This window comes from Taudactylus pleione, unplaced genomic scaffold, assembly GCF_031769625.1.
Source record: "Taudactylus pleione unplaced genomic scaffold, aTauple2 ptg000579l, whole genome shotgun sequence".
Classification (NCBI taxonomy): Eukaryota; Metazoa; Chordata; class Amphibia; order Anura; family Myobatrachidae; genus Taudactylus; species Taudactylus pleione.
This window is the reverse complement of record NW_028284981.1, coordinates 3,106,092-3,128,902: the sequence shown is the minus strand read 5'-3', so window position 1 is coordinate 3,128,902 and position 22,811 is coordinate 3,106,092. Positions and strand designations below refer to the sequence as shown.

The 22,811-nt window shown below is 44.1% G+C and overlaps 2 protein-coding genes across 2 annotated transcripts in view; both read right to left on the bottom strand.

The window, feature by feature from the left end:
- PLXNB3 (plexin B3) overlaps nucleotides 1-4,724 on the bottom strand; it is an 88,483-nt gene extending 83,759 nt beyond the window's left edge. The window contains exon 1 of the mRNA XM_088453378.1: nucleotides 4,641-4,724. The gene's annotated coding sequence lies outside the window, so the exon portion shown is untranslated. The remainder of the gene's footprint in view (nucleotides 1-4,640) is intronic.
- A 13,174-nt stretch (nucleotides 4,725-17,898) lies between these two features.
- ABCD1 (ATP binding cassette subfamily D member 1) overlaps nucleotides 17,899-22,811 on the bottom strand; it is a 92,173-nt gene continuing 87,260 nt past the window's right edge. The window contains exon 10 of the mRNA XM_088453377.1: nucleotides 17,899-18,556. Coding sequence (XP_088309503.1) covers nucleotides 18,328-18,556 — 229 coding nt within the window. The 3' untranslated portion in view covers nucleotides 17,899-18,327. The remainder of the gene's footprint in view (nucleotides 18,557-22,811) is intronic.

Genomic DNA, 22,811 nt, shown 5'->3' with positions numbered 1-22,811 from the left:
TAGTGGGAATTTGATGTATTATCATTAATTTCTATGGTGCCACAGTGTGCGTGGCACCGTACAGGCAAATTATAGTAGAACATACAAATAATTAGAGATGAGCGGGTTCGGGGCGATCTCCCTGCCTGCCCCGGATCCCTCACCAGAGACAAAAACTCGAGGTTTTGTTTTGAGCGGGCTTAACGCTGATTGGCTGAGAAAGCCGTCTGTCACGGCTCTCAGTCAATCAGTGTTAAGCCCATTGAAAATGCACAGAGAGAGAAAAAAAATCCCCCGCCGCCTGACACTGCCGGCACCCCCGCTGCAGACACCGCCGGCACCCCCACTGGCAGCATCCCCCGCTGCCGACACCACAGCTGCCAACACTCCTGCATTGCTGCCCCACCGTCAGCGACCCCCACACTGCCGACACTCCCACACTGAGGACACCACCAGCACCCCTGCACTGCCAGCAAACCTGCACTGAGGACACCACTGGCACCCCCGCACTGCCGACACGGCCAGCAAACCTGCACTGAGGACACCACTGGCACCCCCGCACTGCCGACACGGCCAGCAAACCTACACCAAAGACACCGCTGGCACCCCCGCACTGCCGACACAGCCAGCAAACCTGCACCAAAGACACCGCTGGCACCCCCGCATTGCCGACACAGCCAGCAAACCAGCACTAAAGACACCGCTGGCACCCTCACACTGCCGACACAGCCAGCAAACCTGCACCAAAGACACCGCTGGCACCCCCGCACTGCCGACACGGCCAGCAAACCTGCACTAAAGACACCGCTGGCACCCCCGCACTGCCGACACAGCCAGCAAACCTGCACCAAAGACACCGCTGGCACCCCCGCATTGCCGACACAGCCAGCAAACCAGCACTAAAGACACCGCTGGCACCCTCACACTGCCAACACAACCAGCAAACCTGCACTAAATCCACCGCTGGCACCCCCACACTGCCGACATCACCGGTACCCTTCACTGTGGACACTGCCAGCACCGCAGCACTGCCATTCCATGTACTGAGGACACCGTCAGCAACCCCGCTCTGCCGAGTCTGCTGTCACAGTAAGTGCACTATTGGTGTATCCAACCCACACTGTATAACACACTGTATCCGTGTTGGAAATTAAAAGCTGAACTGCCGCATGTTAGTCTCGCCCACTGGGTCACTTAGCTCAGTCAGCCAGCTAGCTGGATGCAACCTTTTGGCCTTAACTAGATGAAGCAAATAATATTGTGAGGTGGTCAAAATTGATTGGAAATTACTGGAAATAAATATTATTGAGGTTAATTATACTGTAGGAACAAACACAGGCCCAAATTATGTGATTATAGCCATTTTGGTTTTTTTAAGAAAAAAAATACAGATCCAAAACACGAAGGTGAGGGTTTGTCAAAACCGATCCAGATCCAAAACCAAAACACGAGGGTCGGTGCACATCTCTACAAATAATACAATATATTTAAAAGACAGTACAGGAGGGAAAAAAACAAAACAAAACATTGAGATCTCTAAACAACTGAATGGCAGGTAGTAATGTCTGTCAGTGACACAGGGAGAGCAGACAGACAGAATCAGAGCTGCTGATTGGACATGGATGTGGACAAGAGGGTGGAGGGCCCTGCTCATGATAACTACAGTCTAATATCTCCTTTACACTGACATAAAAATCCTGGGTTGATGCACATGAACACGCATCAGCGTGGGTTTTTTGTCAGTGTAAACGGATCAGCCCAGGTGCAGTGACCTGGAGATCCGACCCCGCTAGCTTTCAGGGTTGAGCACAGGTCATTCCCGTGTCATCCTGCAGTGTAAACGGCGCGACCCAGATCATCGTGACATGCTAGCTGATTGGCCGGCTTCAGCGGCGCTTGGAGATGACATTATCTCTAAAGCGTCCACTGCAACAGGGGAATACCCGGGTCCGGTGTGAATGGTGCCAACCCGGGTTGGCACCGCAGTGGGAATGGGCTCTGTCCCAGGTGTGATCCGGGTTGGAAACGTGTTCCAAACCCCAGGTCAGACCCGGGACTTTTGGTATAAAGGGGTATCAGAGAGTGTGTAAAGGTGGGTACAGATATATCTGCAGATGATGGTCGTTCATACACACTGAACGACCATCATCTGCTTCTGCCCGTGGGTCCCGCCTTCTCCCCGCGGCCTCTGCTGCATGTGTACCGTACACACTGCCCGATGGGCAGATACATCGTCCACAATCGATCACCCAATATATCTGTCAGTGTGTACCCAGCTTAAGGGGGGTGGGGGAGCTGGAGGTGAGCTGTGGAGAGATAAGGAGGTAGGACAGAGGGAATAAATTAGAAATGTGAGGAGAGTTTGTAGGCTTTGAACCTAGGTTGCCTAATGGACGAACCAGCTATGTCCCCAACGCTTCCTACACACCTCTGCATTACCTGCCATACTTACCAGTCACCTCTATATCCTTTTTTCTCCAAATATTTACTTTGTAAGGCAGAACACTTGTGGCGCCATAGAAATAAAGGATAATAATAATAATAACTGCAGCATTTGCTCTCCTGACGCTGTGCAGATCTCTCGCCTGTCAAACTGTCTAACTACATGTGCGGCTACTGTACGCTTGTCACAATCTGCCACTCATAGGACAGGAGCAGAAATAACACAGGCGCAGAGGGCAACAGGCCGGGCGGCAGGTGTTCAGGGGACAGAACAAAGAAGAGGATGAGGCCAGAAACGCAGGTACAGGAGAAAAGCCAGGCTATTATTGGTGGCGGCGTTTCTTCGGGACTACAGAAGAGTATGTGGTAGAGAAGGGCGTGGAGAGGACAGAACGGCTAATAAACATCCAGATTTACCACACAAAACATTGTGATTACCAGGTAGTGAGTAATGAGGAAACCACTCGTATGCTTCCCCTTCATTTCATTCTCTTATATGATCACTGAGCTCTGTGATCACATGCATCATTCAGCTGGGCCCGGGAAACTGTATGAATGATATTGGTAGCCCAGTAAAAAGCAGGTAGAGGACATTCCAACGTGTCATATAATGAAGTTACAAGAAATGAGTGACCTCAGTCTGCTTTCAACCATCGCTACATTACCTACTGGCATGTGCATTGTGTTTTATATAAGGCTTGGCTCAAATAATATAAGTAAACTACAGTGGAATTTTGCATGTTTCAAGGCGCCCATCCACTGGCCGATTACACTGTACGATTGCACGATTACAACATCGTAATCGTGCAATCGCTCAGTAATCGGCCGCAAATCGTGCATCCAAATGTCGGAAACGACCAGTGATGCGCGCTCCCACTGGTCGTTTCCGATATCAATCATCGGCTGTATATGCAGGTCAAACTGCCGATAAGGACAGATTGGCCATGTTCGGGGACAATTGATCGTTCAGTGTAGGCACTGCACTACCTAGGGCAACGACGGTACGATAAGATGTCGTAATCGTACCGTCTTTCCCTGATCTACTAGTGGATGGGCACCTTAATAAGCATGCCTACGAACATTGAGATTAATGGAAGTTTTTAACTGCATAGAAATGGAACAAAACGACATTTGATTTAATATGTGAACTAATATATATATTACATACATATACAGAGCTGTGTTAGTGATTATTTACTACCAGTTACAGTCAATCAGGTTGCATTAGACGCACTGTTTTTATGACATTGGGTGTTGAACCTTTTAGCGCTCCCATAGCGTTAACTGCGGATACTAACGGTACAAATATACTGTTTCGGCTTCACTTCTGCATATGTGATAGTCTTTTTTCCTCCACAAAACCGTAAAAATTCTAGGGTCAGCCCACCCCTCACACAGCAGTATATGACAGATGCACAGGTTTCTGTTTTAATATTTGTTGCACAGACAAACAAGTAACAAGAATCAGGTGCTGACAGCGGGGGCTCATCCTGGAACTGGCAAAACGGCTTTAACCCTTCATGAGTCAACACCTCCATACCTGGCAGCTCATTTAGGTGGAGATGTATCAAGCCTTGGGGCAAGAAAAAAATTGAGATAAAGTACCAGCCAATCGGCTCCTAACTTACATGTTACAGGCTGTGCTTGAAAAATGGTTGCTAGAAGCTGATTTGTTTGTATGTTCTCTCTCTCCAAGGCTTGATCCATCTACCCCTTCTCCCAGTCTGTAGGTTTATGACACCACCCTATTGCTGGGACCATCTAACATCAAGGTCCTCACACTGCCAGTGACATATATGTGTGACATGCCTCCTGCATTTGCAAGGGGGGGGTGCAGTGATCAGACTATACACAGTTAACCCTATAAAGCCTGAAAGATCAAATATAACTCAGATAATCACAGAAACTCATCAAATATGATGCAAATGGCTTTATACTGACATAAAAGTGTAGCAGCTTCTCCAATTCCCCTTCTGAATCTACGTACTGAAATACCAACAAATCAGGGGGGATAGGGGGCCTATTACATACTCATTTCCAATGCTGACAGGTTTGGGCAATGTATGCAGTGCTCTGTAGCAGCTTCAGTCCGGGTGTCCTAAAGCAAATTACTAAACACCTGCTGGACAGAGACATTAAATCCCAGCCATCTGATGACTGTAGCACAGACACAGTGGTAGCCGGAGAGGGAGAGTTTTGCACTCAAGGTGGTCTCTTACCTGTTCCTGTTGCCCCCCTCCTGCACATGCAACAGCTTCTATCCCACAGCAGCACGGAGGAAGCAACTTTCCTGCAATTCTCCCTGAGACTACAAGGAACTCGCGTCCTCCCCCCAACACCGATTCACTTCACATTCCTATTATTATTCTAGTCCAGCCTACTGAGGGGAAGCCTGCGCCACCTGCTGGCCGCTCTCGTAACTTCTCCCGCGATGAATACACTACAAATGATGCATTGTATTATGTACTGTGTACTTATAGCAGTGTGTTCTATACATTTGTCTTTTTGGGTGTCGGTGAGAAAATATTAAATATAATTTTATGTTATTTTGAGGTTTCCTCTTTACTATCGATTTGTTCAAACATTTTCTTTCAAACGTATTCATTATTTTTATTATAGTTAGTAGGACAGGATCTCTCCAGTAGGGATTTCCATCTAAAGGCGCCATCAGTGATTTACATCGATGTCAAGAAACCATTAATGACCATCTGAATCGCAGTGGCTGTAATGTAGGCCATACATCAGCCCGGCAATTTTCAATCCGATCTGCAATCCATCAGAGAATCAAGGAAATTCCCAATTTGCCGTTCCCGATAACTTTTTGCTTCGATGCCGGGATCTGGGAATTTGTGTTTGGGGGTTAAGCTCTGTATCACACACATCAGGGAAGATAAAAAAAATAAAAATAAAATTGCCTCCCTGTCTGCCATCGATGGAGAACCATCATATCCCCACCATCAATGGGAAAACCATTGGTGGTGAACCCATCGATGGCTGCTAAATATCAATGTCCGATGGTGATCCCTACTCTACAGTGTTGTGATTTTCTGCATCCAATTGTGTGTGTTCTTTATGTGTAACATGTACTGTATTCTCTTACACACACTAATATTTGTGCATGAGTGTGTAAACAATTACATGTATTACCCAGATTACCTGGGCCTGTTGGAACGTCCCATCTCAGTGCAGAATGGGTTATGAACGCCCCCCAATTCGTCATGTCCAACTCCAGCAACAGGTCCCATCTCATGCCTCAGCAGCCCAAGGTAACCTATTTTCACATATCATGTTAATGTGGGTTAATTGGGAGTATAAATTATGGGATAATACATGCTGTGAGTTAAAGATTTTGGATGGGGAAACAAGAGGACTGTTTTATGTTTTATATTGGTACTAGGCATGGAGATCGGATTCCATTGTTTCACTACCTTTGATGTTTTCTTTTCGATGGTAGTGTTTTCAACATTTGGCAGCTTTCCGATGGTAGCCACTGTCGAATTGTGTGGAAGCGATGGCCATCCGATGTTAATACAGCTACATTGAGCTGTTTAACATCGGGTACAGCCACAGGGTGCTATTGCACATACGCAAACAGGGATTTTTTTAAAGCATTCGCTAATCATATTCATATTTTTTTTTCCATCTAATTGTTTTGAATCAATGGTTAGTTATCCTCGTATTGAAAGTTTAGATGGAGGAAGCCTCAGTCATCATTTGATGGTGAGCTTCCGAAGTCCATCCCTTATTGGTACCAGGGACGGTGAAGCCGAGAGAGACAGTCTTATCAAATCTTCTGACGAGAAGTGGAGGTGTCTCTTCATAGCAATCAATCAGATTGATTTGAAACAATATACACACTACCAATTCTGTACTTCCTTACGTATCCAGAAGCAAAGTAAGCAGAGAGGAAGTGAGTGTGGTTTAACAATGCAATTTGCAGTGCAAACATAGCAGTACGATCACGCCATCAAGCTCTGTTTCCCAGTGGTAGAAGTGTGATCATTATGCCCCCTGCACTAGATGAACACTGAGGTAGGCGGAGCTTAATGACATCAATCACCTCATGGGCTGTCCACCACGCCCCTGAGGGCTCCCAGGAGAGTTGACTGGTCTGTTAGGAGCATAGAAGGTCTTCCCATAAACTTGGGAGTGTCCTAGCCTTTCCAAGAGCGTAGGCAACTATGAGCAATTGACTAGGATCTAGTAACATCACCGGGTTAAGAGGCAAAAATAAATTTATAGGCTGCTTTCTCGTGAATATTGGATCAGGCCACTGTTTTCCTCCTATCCCAGCAGTTAGTGTATGTGGTAGGTGTGTCTGTGCTCCGATTAGCTGAGTGACCAGGTGTGCTGTGTCACTCAGCCAATCTGAGCACAGCAGACACTAATGAGGAGTTCCTGCACTGATCAGGAAACTTCTCAGCGTTACAGGGCACTGGGTAGCTTTATGTACATAAGGACCAGTCACAAGCCAGCCCTTGCATTGGCCCGGCCCCCTGATGATAGTGGGTGAAGCACCGAAGCAGGGAGACCCCCCCGGGGATTTACCAGGTCCCCTGCCAGGCCAGTCCGACCCTGGTGACGTGATTCCAGCAACTTGAGTCATAAATCAAGTTCCATCCTATTCAGCAGAGAAGCCACACCCACTCTAGTAGTGAAGTGGGCGTGATCTGGGAGGGTGCACTGCTCTCCCGGGAGTCAGGGAGAATTCCCCAAAATTTGGGAGTCTCCTGGACATTCATGAGAGAGTAGGCATGAGTTCAGGGGATAAGCAGTTTCAACATTACAATTTTACCAGAGACAACTCTAGTACCTGACAGAAAAGTTATGTTAAGTGGAAAAGGGATGTACCCTTAGTCGTGCTATTACTGCTCTAAGCTCAATTGAGGTCAAATGGTTGTGACACCAAAGAATTGCCTTTTACCGTCAGAATATCATGCCTTCAGCGAGGTCATCATGCCAGCTTCCTGTCAGCATGCAGTAATTTTAGTGCATGAATAGCACCCTCTTAGTGCATGAATAGCACCCTCTTAGTGCATGAATAGCACCCTCTTAATCAAGGTGTTTTATTTTCTCGTGCCTTATTCCACTTTGTTGCAAGTATTCTGCATTAGTGTTCTCTGTATTAGGTTACTGTACATAATCTAATACATCTGCGCATTCTCCACAAAGAAAATCGTATTTATAAATCAGGAATCTTTTATCACCCCACATTTTGGTTCTGGAGGGAAGGGAAACGATTATAAAGGCAGGGTGATAAGATTTCCTCCCTGGGGCCTGGCTGGTATCTGTGTATCTAATCTTCATTCTGCAGGTTCAGACAATGGCCAGGTCTCCTGTAGGCAGTATTTATTTTTCCCAACAATTAACAGAGAAACCTTCAGATTACACCAGACAGGCATTTCATGACAGGCCTGTATAGCAATTAAGGGTTTTACAATGTTATGCTGCAGCTTAAATAGGAATCCTATGAAAAAATGTTTATTACTGAAATAAACCATACGCCTGCAATTCACAGAACCACGGCGGGTCCCATCAGGGCCAGATTGACAATAGGGCCTCCACATAAAAATAGGCCCATCGTCATGACACATACTTGCCCGCCCTCCTGGAAAATAGAATTTTCGTCACTCGCCCTGACCCCCAGAGGAGTAGGCCGCTCTCCCGCATTCTGCCCACTTCTGAGCAAAGGGGGCAGGATGGGGAGGCCCAAGCCAGGAATTGCGGGTCCTTGGGTAGGGGGCGGGCCATTAGCGAAGTGGGCAGGACAGAGAATGCCAGGAATTGCAGGTCCTTGGGTAGGGGGCGAGTCATTAGCAAAGTGGACAGGACAGAGTGCCAGGAATTGCAGGTCCTTGGGTAGGGGGCGGGCCATTAGCGAAGTGGGCAGGACAGAGTGCCAGGAATTGCTGGTCCTTGGGTAGGGGGCGGACCATTAGCGAAGTGGGCAGGACAGAGAATGGCAGGAATTGCAGGCCCTTGGGTAGGGGGTGGGCCTATAGCGATGTGGGCGGGACAGAGAATGCTAGGAATTGCGGGTTCTTGGGTAGGGGGCGGGCCATTAGCGAAGTGGGCAGGACAGAGAATGCCAGGAATTGCAGGTCCTTGGGTAGGGGGTGGGCCATTAGCGAAGTGGGCAGGACAGAGTGTGGGTCCTTCGGGAGGCGGCAGGGCCATCATAGAAATAAGTAATTTTGGCCCCTCTCGATTGCCTGTAAAAGTGCCTGGCCCCGCCACCACCACCACAAATTAGCTGCATCTCTCCGCCGGGAATCTCCCAGAAGAGAGATTGCAGAAGTGGAACAGTATTTGAAATAGAACAGTTAGGAGCTGATTGGTTGGTACTTTAATCTCTCTCCAATGTTTGATGCATCTTCCCCACTATCTTTATCACAGAAGTGCGATGTCTAATGAAACTTGTAGCTCCTATATGTAGTTTTGCAGAGCTTTACACTGACACCATAACCTATAGGGTTACCTCCACATTTCCTAATACAAAACATACAGACTCCGGAAACCATTAGCAGAGACCAAACAGCAGCAGAGGGGAAAAAGAAAAAGCTCCTTGAAATGGTTAATATTATAAAAATGACCCCAGATACTATAGAATATAAAGTGTATTGTAGATAACCACTAACGTGTGTATATATATGTATGTGTCTCCTTTATAAAAATAGCTTTTTATGAGAGTCAATAACTTTTTAATAAGCATCATTTATAATAAATTGCAATTTTCTCCACCCAAAATGACGTCTGCGGCACTGAAATAGCCAATGACACAACATACACAGTATAACTCCACACAAACAGCATAAGGAGTAATTACACTCTACTGTAGCTGGTACCATGCAATCCCAATTAGCCAAAGAAAAAGAACACACAAAACAGTTTTCAAATCATACAATTTATTAGTATTTAACCAGTAAAACATTTTGGTCTTTAAACCGACAATTAAGGCACATTTTAGGATTTGCTACATGTGAATAGACAGGTACATTGCATAGTCTGTTAGAAAGAATAAGCACAACATTCAGACTATGGGGTATATTTACTAAGGTGCGGGTTTTTAGAAGTGGTTTTGTTGCCCATAGCAACCAATCAGATTCTACTTAACATTTATCTGGCACCTTCTAGAAGGTAATAGCTAGAATCTGATTGGTTGCTATGGGCAACAAAACCACTTCTAAAAACCAGCACCTTAGTAAATATACCCCAGAATCTCTCTCTCTCCATTTGGCTATGTGGATAGGCAGTGATGGGCTGTTTGGTAAGGGTCAGCCGTGTGTATTTAGGCAGATTCTATTCCGAAAGAGATTTGTGCAAAACATAGGCCTACATGATATTATCAGAACCATGCAGTTCCTTTACCTATATCCAACATATTAAATTTGTTATACACGTATAAAAGTATCAAAGTTGTGGAAGTTACAAATAGATGATTATATGGCTGTAAGAGCTCTGAAGTGTCCTGGTTCTGTAGTATGATATATAATAATGGATGATAGATATATGAAGTGGTCTTAAATACTTAACCCTTTGAAAAACACAAATATATATGGAGATTTAGCAGTGATTACTTTACAAAGGGCAGTGCCTGATAACATAATTGAGTCCAGAAACCATTTCTGTCTGTAACCGAGAAGTGTTTGGTCCAGAATGTTAGGAAATGGGTGGGCAGGAAGCTTGGCCAGGTTCATAAAACTGTGCCCTGATTTATACAAATTGCTTGGAATAAAATAACTGGGTAGATTTTAATCATTTATCAACCACTTCTGAAAGAGTTCCCATCATTCAGCAGCCCTGGACAGACTGTTATAGAAGACACTGTTTTAGGATTTCAATATACAAAATACCATTTGTGCATGTTCACACTGCAACCCATTGCATGCTGGGACTTCAGTCACTGATAGAATCACTAAGGGCCTCACAGCAAACTTGCACTTTGCATAACTTGCACCTGTACTTTGAGTTCAATGATGTTGTGTCTGGCTGTTAGACACGTTAACCTGTTCTGTACAGTAAGGACGTATAGCGAGGATAATGGATGCGTTTTTTTTTACAATAAAAACATTTGTGTTAGAATTAAAGTTGTATATATGTTAAGATAGGTGTGACTGAATATAGACACTGCAACAATTGTACACATTGTTGCAACTGTAGTCTAATTACGGTGCTTGCCCCCATTTGTAAAGTGCTGTTAGTATGCTCACGCTATATAAATGTTAATGATAACTCTATGGGGCATATGTATCAAAGCTTGATGTGAGATACATCACCAACCAATCAGCTCCTAACTATCATTTTTTAAACACAGCCTGCAAAATGTAAGTTAGAAGCTGATTGGTTGGTGAAATATATTTTACAATTTTATCTCACATCAAGCTTTGATACATATGCCCCTCTAAGTGTGGATTGTTCCACCTTAGGCTGTAAGAAGTCTAGTAATGTGCATCTTTTGTCCCTTTGCAATAATTATTATATCGAGGAAGTTGCTTTTTGTGAAATTGTAGAATTTTATTTTCAATCAATCAAAATATAATAAAATTATGGTGAAAAAAAAATAGCATTCACAGATTCTGTAAGTGACTTTTCTCTTTTTCTGCAGACAATGAGTGCTGTATCTAGTTATCAATCTATGTATGTCTGTTTCAGTAGCCCATAAAATAACGTGCACCGGCCTCTTGCATACCCCTCATAACTTGGTGTTGCCAGTTCTATATAGAAAGCTTTCTCAAGTTCTGCCGGGATTATCACAGACATTACTAATACCAACACGCTTCTTTGGCAACATATTTGGGGGACAGTATTACTCCCAATACAAGTAGTGGGTAAGAAGACCAGGCTAGGGATGGTCATCGATTGAAGATGGTTTTTGCCATCGATGGCGGTGATCCAATGAGTGGAACCATCACTGGTTCCCATGTCGATGGGTTTCATACCATCGAGGTTAACCACCAATGGTTAATCCACTGATGGCCATCCCTAGGCCAGGCTGTTTTTAATATTTACAGTCAAGTCTGACTGTTGCATGTGACCCAATAAATATTGTGAACCCTGGCCTATAATAGGATTAGGAGCCAACAGGAAAAACAACTGAGCTTGATAACATTATATAAGGGCATACACTCCCCATTTTGTGGTTTTTAAATGTTTATGGGATATGTTATCTAACTTCTAGGAAGTATGAGACTATAATTAGAGCAGTAGAGGAACATGTGCTTTCTGCATAAATGAACTCTGGAAACAAAATGGAAATTCTACATTGTAAAGAGAAGTAACAGAACATCTGTAGGCTGTGAGTAAAATAAAAAGTTGTTCCTATGATCAAGGGCGGTGAGAGGAGGGGGGGGGGGGGGGAGTGGGAGCTGGTACTAATTACCCAGGCCTGGGCTTGATAGAGGGGCCTGGCTCTGTCTCCCGTCCCCCTTACCTGTCAGAGGCAGCAGCAGTCTGTGTCTCTCCAGCCCAGCACACGCTGCTTTGTGCTCGGGTGCAAGACCAGGGAGGCTGCAGCCACTGATCAGCAGGAGCAGTCTCCGCTGGTTGTCCGGGAGAAGAGGGCATACGGCGCCCACCTTGTGGTGCGCCGGTATTTATTTTAAAGTCGATGTAACCTTGTTTACTTCCATTAGGCCACACACCCAGATTTTACCCGGGCCCAGCAAAGCTCACTACGGCCCTGTCCATGATGCAGCCCCACAAATTTAGATTGATTATTTCTTTATGCTTGGAGATTGTTTTTATCTGGTAAAAGTTGTGTATCGGAGGAAGTCACCTAACAGGACTCCGTGCATCAATAACTGATCCCTATGACGTCCATTGCACGTCAGCAGGTGAGACAATCTAAATGGATGTCTTTTGTAGACTCTAAATTCTACTAAAACCACAACAGCTAAGATTCACGGGTCATAATTACAGACCCATCACTAATTGTTCATGTCGTCTTCTTGATCTGGGGCGGAGGAGTTCATAAAAATCTCTGTTTAAAAAGGAGGTTGCAATTTATCCCATAATTTATACTGAGCGCCATAATCGGACATCACAATAGGTTTTTAAAGGCGCAGCGTGACGGTAACTGGGTCAGATTGCTAGCCTCACATGCAGCCTCCATTCTTCGCCCCAGCTTGTAGCGGTGTCTAAGCAGCAGATAAATACAATAGCTGTTTTCCCAGGCACCTCTGTGTTCCAAAAACAAATCAATGCTTTAACCCCTCTCTAACCAAAGAGACCATCCTGCAACGAAGACAACAGCTTCCACACTTGGAACCACACCTAGATCTGCCTCACGGGTCCTAACTAAGGCGGTGATGTCGCATGATGAAACATTCACACAAAGAGTCCTGTGTATTTATTACCTGGGAGTGAACTCCAATGGTGTAACCTGATGCTGAGCCATGGGCCTGTCATTAATATGCTGCCTGCTGCACTATAAATGTAACTATGTGGTCTATTTAACTCATTAGCTCCTGGCTTCGAAACACGTTGTACAGAAGACTGACTTGTTTATTCAGCTTTAATTCTTTATGTATTGACCTTGACGAACGGCCACATCCGACTAGGCTGTCAGCTTTACATGATGCACCTACAGTACGGCCCAATGCTTAAACCTACAGGGCACGAATAAACAGGTTTTTCTAGCAACGTGCAGTGCAACAGCCATTTAATGTGTCCTGGGGCAAGTTGAAGTAAAAATGAGGTGGAGTACACTCAATATAGGGATTATAGGTCACTATTACAACTAGGTGGACTGTAGATAGAGTTTACTAAAAAAAATAAAAATGAGGGAAAATACTAACGCTGTGTCTTTCAGATTTTACATAGCTGTCCTTGTGTGGAGACTGTCAGTTACGGCAGGGTTTTTTAAACTCAAAGCACCCTAACAGTCTGGGTTTTAAGGATATCCATACTTTATCAGAGATGGTTTAATCAAAATGACTTGAGACACTGATTAAGGGGTCTATTTACTAAGCAGTGTTAGGAGACAGAGTGAAAAGTGATAAGGTGCCAGCCAATCAGCTCCCAACTGTCATTTTTCAAACACAGCCTGTGAGATGACAGTTGGGAGCTGATTGGCTGGCACCTTATCACTTTTCACTCTGTCTCCTAACACTGCTTAGTAAATAGACCCCTAAGTCACCTGTGCTGGAGCATGGATAGCCCTAAAACCTGGACTGTCAGGGTGCCTTGAGGACTGAGTTTGGGAAACACTTGCCCTCACAAGAGGGGCGAAACCTGGATATTTTATTCATAGCCCCCAGTTGATAATAAGATTATGCATATTGTTTTGTGATGGGATGTATTAAATTACACATGCAGGGACAGGTGGCTCCGATAGGAGCCAGTCCCTGCGATGTGCTCGGAGTAATGTGACCGCGTCAACAGTCTCTTCACTCCTCTCACGGGATTACTGACCACGCATGTGCAGAGACCCTTGCCAGGGCGGTTAGTTTCGCAAAGTGTATCCCATAGGCTACAGCAGAACTACGCCATCTTTAGATGGCATTAGCTGCCGGGGCCAAACTCGGGAAGGCGGAGTTTGGCCCCTATGGTAGTTGCGCCTGCTGTCTGAAATGGAGGAATATGCTGCAAATGGATGGGTGTAAGTCAAGAGAAACATGCGGAGAGAGAACACAATGTAAAAAAAACCAAACGCAAGGTGACAATTACAAAATACAGTCTTTAAATATACTGATTAAGGCACAATATCCTTAAAAAAATAAGCGGCCTATTATGTGGTACAATAGCCACAGTCTATGAACTAACAAAAGACACTTTAGAACTAAGTTGCAACGACTTACTGACTTACTGATTAAGGCGACATCTTTACAGACTCCTGTCACAGACAGCATGTGATGAATAGGACTCCTATATTTTATCTTTAGTTCCTATATCCGAAAAAGCAATTCCTCTTTCTCTGCACAGGACAATGTAACTTATTGTACCTCAGCCCATGGACGTAAGTAACAATTTGCACACAGTTATGTGGTCTTGGCGATAAATGTGTAAGCATTGCTCTTAGTGATATAGCTCATTTCTTGTGGATAATCTTAAAGTGCGGCTGCTACCTATGAACAGCGGAGGCAGCCATTTTATGCAGCCGATTATTTCGCTAGGAAGCGTTGATTTCTCAGCGACGTTGCTGGTTTCTAGTTCAGCGATAGGCTAGATGTGAATAATGGCTCAGGGCACAATATGGCTGACTCTGCTGCAAATCTCACAAAGTGATAAAATAGTTATATGTGAATTTGCTCAGCCTATAAAATAGCTGTGTTTTTATAGTGCATAGGTGGCGCTGTTGCTGCTGCTATCTACAGTGGGTAGTCAGAAGCCAAGTGCTTTCTGTAAAAACTAAAATCAGTGACATTTGCCGGCTACAAGTACATATTACTCTGCTTACAAAAAGAGAGATAATTGGCTATTACAAAACAATTCTCAATTAATTTTCTATTTTCTTATTTGTATGACTTTTGACTCCTTTAAACATACCGTAACTTTTGCAGAGACGCGACATCACACATTCCTCATCACAAAAGCATATGGCGTATTTCTCTGCTAATCAGACCAAAAAGGCCAAGGGCTCACACAGCCCAATTACACAGTGATTGGCTTGTTACTTTAGAGCAGGCCTGGCCAACCTGTGGCTCTCCAGCTGTTGTGAAACTACAAGTCCCAGCATGCCCTGCTACAGTTTTGCTATTAAGGAATGCTAAAACTGTTGCAGGGCATGCTGGCATTTGTAGTTTCACAACAGCTGGAGAGCCATAGGTTCGCCAGGCCTGCTTTACAGCATGGGCATTTAACATGCAACTTTCCAGCTGCTGTGAAACTACACATCCCAGCATGCCCTGCGCCACAGTTGTAGCATGCCGTAATAGAAAAACTGTGGCAGGGCATGCTGGAATGTTTAGTTCCACAGAAGCTGCGGGGGTCGCTTGTTGAATACCCCTGCTGTAGAGAGACGACATCCCCCACCCAATGAAGGGTTAAGTGCTGGCCCCGTTGCCCCCTGGTGACAGCAGAATCACCAAGGTGGGCGGGGGGGGGGACAAAATGGGAAAAACGCTAGTGGTCAGGGCTTCCGTCTGGGAAATCTCTGGACGGTTGCCAGTTCCCAATCTCTAATTTAAAGGACGGTGCTGCTAGGAAAAATCTCTCCGACACCTGATTCCACACTCTTTCAACACTATGTTTGGTTCTGCCAAACCAGCCTTGAACACAGCAAGTGCAAATACCCTTGTTCCATCACAGCTGTGCAGGCTATGTTTGCTTTTTGCAGGCCTGTTAAAATAGTGATACACAGTCTGGCACAAGGCTGTGAAAAAAAAAATAATGACTAAACTCAGAGCAGAGATCATTTGTACATTTAGCTCAAACACAGCATACGTTAGAAGGTAGATGTAAATTTACCTCACGTCTTTCAGCAGCTGTGCCAGTGTTACGTCAAATATCAAATCATAACAGGAACAACTGTGCAAGTCCTGACTTCCCTCAGACACACGACAGTGCAGAGGGAATGTGTGGGCCTGTCACTCTTTCCTGCCTAAATGATTAGGTGAAACATACATCTGTCAAGAAAAGGCTGATAACATCTGCGGCTCTGTAATGCTTCTATACTCTCAGCCAGATAAATTCACAATAAAATACAGTTACAAAGTATCCTGTGAAGACACATCAGCCCTGCGGTGAATAGAACCCTCAAAACACATAATTGCGTTACACTGTCAACTGATGTAATCGTAATAAAACCATACAGCATATATTTATACTGTTATTCCTGTTAAGTAAAACAATGGTATCACAGTCTGAGAGACGCTTCATTCAAGCCTTAGGGAAAACACACAAACATCCTACAACATTTCATTCTAATTTGGCCACATGGGGGCGCTGTTCCCTAGTCGTTTATAGCTGATATTTAACTTTACCTCAGCTAAAAAGGTTCTAAAGATCAATATCCACTGAAATACATTTTTTTTTAGTGCAAAATCAGAGTTTCATTCATTTTAGTTAGTAAATATATGGGGAAGGAGGGTAGACCATTAACATAATATACAGATTTCAATTTGACTAAATACAAGTGTCGGGACAGAGCTGCTCTAAGGCTTTTATCATTATAGAGCTGATGATCGTCAGAGATACTGCTAACTGCTGGGACCCTGCTAAATACAATGATTGGGGAGGGCACAGGGAAGGTGCCTCTAAAGTACTATTACTGAGACGTTATGTAATAACTATGGTATATAAGATGGCAAGCCTCTAAGTATTACATTTCTGAAGCAGGTTTCAGTTTAAACCAGCAATTGAAAAAAATGCACTTTTGTAAATTGAGACACTTCTTAAAGTTGATTGACGGGATGGCTGCCGGGATTACTGGCACAGATTTCCTATCCGTAACACCACAAGGAGCGTTGCTGACACCAAACAGCCGATGAAAGAAAATAATGGTTTCGCTATTAACTAGCTACATATGGGCGGCTATCGTTTCTGTGATGGTGTCATGCAGTAAGTTACCAGTTCATCTGAACAATGGGTTGATATTTAGCTAATAACGTTTACTTGCACTAAGAAGTCATCTACGTGAACGTGAATTAAGCCACAGCGGTTTCCTTAGGAGCTCATGCAGACAAGTGTCCCTGAGAGGCAAGAGTTCTGCACCCCAGGAACACTAATGTGCAAGACTGCAAGGACCGAGCGTGAGGTAAAAACAGCTCCTCGCATGAGTCCTTAGGACTTTCAGGGACCTCAGCCCTATTACAAACCTACTGACGCAAAATTCATAAACGGAGTATAACCTGAATATATTCACAATCGTTTTTTTTATACATTTTAAGCTAAAAACCTTAATAATTGGCCCATAAATGAACTTGGCTATCTGTGGTATGTCCTACTAGTGATTGTTATAACTTTCCCACAATGCAGTGCTCCAGGGCTGTTGCTGAATTTGTTTAGATCTCACCTCACTGCTGAAAAACCACCGCGATCACTTTCTACAGCCGTGTAATAAAGACCCTAGCCGGTGGCGGCAAATCTATTCATCAGGATGATGTTAGCTGAGGTGCCGATGGCCTCTCCCCAAATAAAAGAAGATGATTTTGAGCATATAAAATTACCCTATTTGAATGACAAAGTACCTTAAGGAAATGATGTGATACTTTAGCAAACACACGCTTTCCCTCATTATGACTCATGTTACAGCAGGTGTTATAAGTGAAATGGGCTTTTTTTTTTTTTTTTCTAATTTACTCATATATGCTGTATGTACAGACAGCCGCTGCAGCCTCTGTGGTTACCAGGGATAATCGCTAACTTTTAACTGGAAGCCATCAATATCAAAATGAGGTGATCACAGCAGTCATATTGTACGGTCACCATCCTCTCCCTTGTGCATATGTGTCAGTGAAGGGGTAATGAGGACACTACAATCGGGAGGCTGGTTATGACACACTGGTTATACACAGAAACATATTGAAAAGAAAGACCCCCCCCCCCCCCCCCTGAACTTCCACCTCCTTCACATTTGCCAGGCTGAAACCACAATATGTTAACATTTTCAAAAGAACAGAAATGACTCCTGCCTAGAGCTGTCACAGCCCGCAGGGGGGCCACATTCAGTCCTGAATCGGAGCCTGCCACACGGGTCTCCAGGGACAGAGAAGTGTGGGTTGACTCCTTGACTACCAGGGTGGTCTGCACTGCTTTGGTTCGCAAAGTTTTTAGACCATTCAGCTGAACAAGAAAAAAAGAGTTTCTGTCATATCTTGCATCAACATTGCAGTAAAACACTGGATTTTTTTTAAAAAAAGAAAAGGATTCTGGGTAATATCGCCAACCCAACAGATAGTGGTGTTTCTGGTGACTACGGGCTGGATACACAGTGACACCCTAGTACAGCTGCGGGTGGTGGCGCCCTTACAGAGGCAGCTCCGCAGACGGGCTGTCTTCACTGCCGGTCACATCGGAATCTTCCCCCAGTATCTGGCAAAGCTCGGTGAACCTCTGCTGCATTTTCGGCACTCCGGCTAACTGCTGCTCTAGGCGTTGCTTCTCCTCTGTGAGGGAGAGACGGGCGGCGGAGTCCAGTTTCTCGAACTTCCATCCGCCTTCACCGTCGAACTGCAGCAAGTGAGTGTGGTATTTCCTACACGGGAAGAAAAGCAGCGGTGTGAGAACGTAACTTACATTATAGGGCAGATTCAATTACCCGCGGTGTATACGGCATGGGTAAAGCTCCGGGTGTAACGCCCGGGGCTATTCAATTATTAGTCAGTTAACCCGCGGGTAACAAGCGTTAACCCATAGATACCACATGAAGTGCCGGAATCTATGGGTTAGCCTGAACATTATGCCCCAGAAGGTGCATGTTACACTGGTTTGTGTTAAGTGCACCTACTAGGGCTTAACGGGTGGGTAGCAAGCCTTCATTAAAAAGCTCAGGGCAGACAATTATCTGAGAGGTAAACCCCGCAGGTAATGGAATCTGCCCCTATAAATCCCTAATGTAACAGTTGCAATCAAGGTGCATGTTGAATCGGTGGTAGAATGGTGTAACTGTAACACATCAAATGTATAATACAAACCTAGAAGATCAATGAATGGAAGCCATATCCCAAACCTACTATAATACATCAAAAGAGCACCACCAGGCAAATCATAATACCAGTAGTTCAATAAAACATAGTAATTAACTTAATAATATATATATTTATTGTACTGTAAGTCGCTTGCCAAATTATTTGTTTATGTACTCTGTATGCGATGCGGGACACTTGTGGCACCATATAAAAAGGATAATATAAATATATATATATATATATATATATATATATATATTAGTCCTCCACAAGTGCGGCACTCAGGCACAACAGCTTGCAGCAGTGTTGCAAATTTATATATACAAAAAAAATAGAAACTCAAACAACAATCCAAAATATCTAGCGCGTTGCCAGTATGTTCCACCAGTTGATGATTAGCTATCAAATAGTAAATATGAGGGAATGAGGTTATCAAATTAAAAACAAAAACTATTACATGGGAGTTGTTGTGTCCTAAAGAAAAAAAAAACAGCTGTGCAAACACATAAAGAAGCAGCGACAAACATACTGACAACATAAGATACAATACAAAATAAACATATGCTATAAACCAAAATTATATATACCAAATTAATTTCAGCACATAACTATAAGGAAAACCTCTAAAACAAATACATAGGAGATATAGATCACCAAAGTTAGCAAAAATCAAACAGCACATTAAAGCGATAATTCCAGTACGTATGTCCGCCAAATCTATTTCCAACATGAAAAGAAAACTCTTAATTCAACCCAACATAACAAAAGTACACAAGGGTATTCTAAAAAAAATATACATCTATATCTAACTCCACAAACAGAACTAACATCCAACATAATATAATGCATCCAAACAAAACAACTATATATAGCTGGATCTGCCCATGTATATAGCCACCTTAAGAAGGAGAAATGCACCTTAAGCGGAGTGGCCAATCAATCAAGAATGCCTGATACAACAGAAATCTGCCTCTGGGAACCCCAACTTCACCTGAAGCCGGCAACGGGACGGCTTGTGCACCTTTTCCCTGTAACAATGTTGCAAACTAATCAAGCTCTCTGTAATCTTGTCCATAGGTCTCTCCTGTTTGGGGAACAGGAGAGTGGGAGGGGGGGACGGGACGTGTGGCTGATACCCACCATTATTGTAGATGAATACTGGATTGGTTAAAGCGCAATTGTTACTTGTACTGTGTTACTCTTAGTATTGTTTTTTTTCATAGAGCGCCACAAAATTCTGCTGTAGGGAAATATAGCACCCTACATACAACAGGCAAAACAATCGTAAGCCAAATTCAGAATATTATTTAAGAATCATACAGTGCATCCGGAAAGTAATCACAACGCTTCACTTTTTCCACATTTTGTTATGTTACAGCCTTATTCCAAAATGGAATAAATTAATTTTTGTCCTCAAAATTCTACACACAATACCCCATAATGACAACGTGTAAAAAGTTTGAGATTTCTGCAAATTTAATAAAAAAAAACCCCAAAACAATAAAGGTGCATACACACGTACAGATTTTTTGAACGATTTAACGATAATGACGTCGTTATCGTTCAATCGTTCCAAAAATCGTTAACTTTCTGAGTTACAGCGATGAACAATAATCGTTCAAGCGCACTCCCGTTTGTAGTTTATCGTCCATTTCAGACTGTCCAACTTAACGATTTTCATTAAGGGAAGGAACATTTTTCATTCATCGTTGAAAAAAAAAAAAAAAATCGTTCATCACACTTCAAAAAATCGTTCACTTTTTCAAAGGGAAAAACTGAACGAAAATCGTTCATTAACAAAATAGTTACGTGTGTATGCACCATAGGAAATCATATGTACACAAGTATTCAGGGCCTTTGCCATGAAGCTCAAAATTTAGCTCAGGTGCATCCTATTTCCACTGATCATCATTGAGATGTTCCTATAGCTTAATTGGAGTCCACCTGTGGTAAATTCAGTTGATTGGACATGATTTTGAAAGGCATACACCTGTCTATATAAAGTCCCACACTTGAACGTGCATGTCAGAGCACAAACCATGCATGAAGTCCAAGGAATTGTCTGTAGACTTCCGAGACAGGATTGTCTCGAGGCACAAAACTGGGGAAGGGTACAGCTTTGAAGGTCCCAATGAGCACAGTGGCCTCCATCATCCGTAAATGGAAAAAGTTCGGAACCACGAGGACTCTTCCTAGAGTTGGCCTGCCGTCTAAACTGAGCGATCGGGGGAGAAGGGCCCTAGTCAGGGAGATGACCAAGAACCCGATAGTCACTCTGTCACAGCATTCCTCTGTGGAGAGAGAAGAACCTTCCAGAAGGACAACCATCTCTGTAGCAATCTACCAATCAGGCCTGTACGGTAGACTGGCCAGATGAAAGCCACTCCTTCGTAAAAAGCACATGGTAGCCCACCTGGAGTTTTCCAAAATGCACCTGAAGGACTCTCAGTCCATTAGAGACCAAGATTGAACTCTTTTGCGTGCATGCCAGGCGTTATGTTTGGAGGAAACCAGGCACCGCTCATCACCAGGCCAATACCATCCCTACAGTGAAGCATGGTGGTGGCAGCATCATGCTGTGGGGATGTTTATCAGCAGCAGGAACTGGGAGACTAGTCAGGATAGAGGGAAAGATGAATGCAGCAATGTACAGAGACATCCTGGATGAAAACCTGCTCCAGAGCGCTCTTTACCTCAGACTGGGGCGACTGTTCATCTTTCAGCAGGACAACGACCCTAAACACACAGCCAAGATATCAAAGGAGTGGCTTCAGGACAACTCTGTGAATGTCCTTGAGTGCCCCATCTAGAGCCCAGACTTGAATCCGATTGAACATCTCTGGAGAGATCTGAAAATAGCTGTGCACCGACGCTTCCCATCCAACCTGATGGAGCTTGAGAGGTGCTGCAAAGAGGAATGGACGAAACTGCCCAAAGCTAGGTGTGCCAAGCTTGTGGCATCATATTCAAAAAGACTTGAGGCTGTAATTGCTGCCAAAGGTGCATCAAAGAAGTATTGCTTAAAAAGGCTGTGACTACTTATGTACATGTGATTTCAATTTTTTTTATTTTTTTTGTGTTTTTAATTAAATTAGCAAAAATCTCAAAAAAAAACTTTTTACACGTTGTCATTATGGGGTATTGTGTGTAGAATTTTGAGGACAAAAATGAATTTATTCCATTTCGGAATAAGGCTGCAACATAACAAAATGTGGAAAAAGTGAAGCATTGTGAATACTTTCCGGATGCACTGTAAATGCAAAATGACAAAAAACACAATCCATAACATGTAATAAGAAAGGTACAAAAACATAAAACGTAGCACAGAGGGCCTGGTTCAGAGACGTGCGTTCATCCGACGATGATCGTATATCTCCGATTGTTAGGGGTCTGCGCTTGCGCAGGACCCGTTCTGCGCATATGCAGGACGGGTCCTGCTATCTCGCTTGCAGATCCCTCGTTTCGGGGGCAGTGCGGGGGGCGTGCCAGGTCACTGTTCCCGGAAACGAGGGGGTGTAGACCCAGTTTTCCGGGAGGGACAAGGCCAGGGTCTGCATCAACGGACGCAGATTCTGCTGATGCAGATTCCTGGCCTCTTACATAGCCAGCACCTGGTCAGGCTGCAAGAAGCTTCAGATCCCACTGCCTGACCAAAGAAGCAACCATCGCGGCCATCAGTCACGATGGTTCCGATGGTGATCCCAGCCTGTGACGTCGGTCGCGGTGCTGGGATCGCAAATGCAGCAAGGAGGTCTCCTGCTAGAGCTGATGGAGATGTCAACAAGTGAGCTTGGTAGTGATCTGTCATGCTGGGGTTTCGGG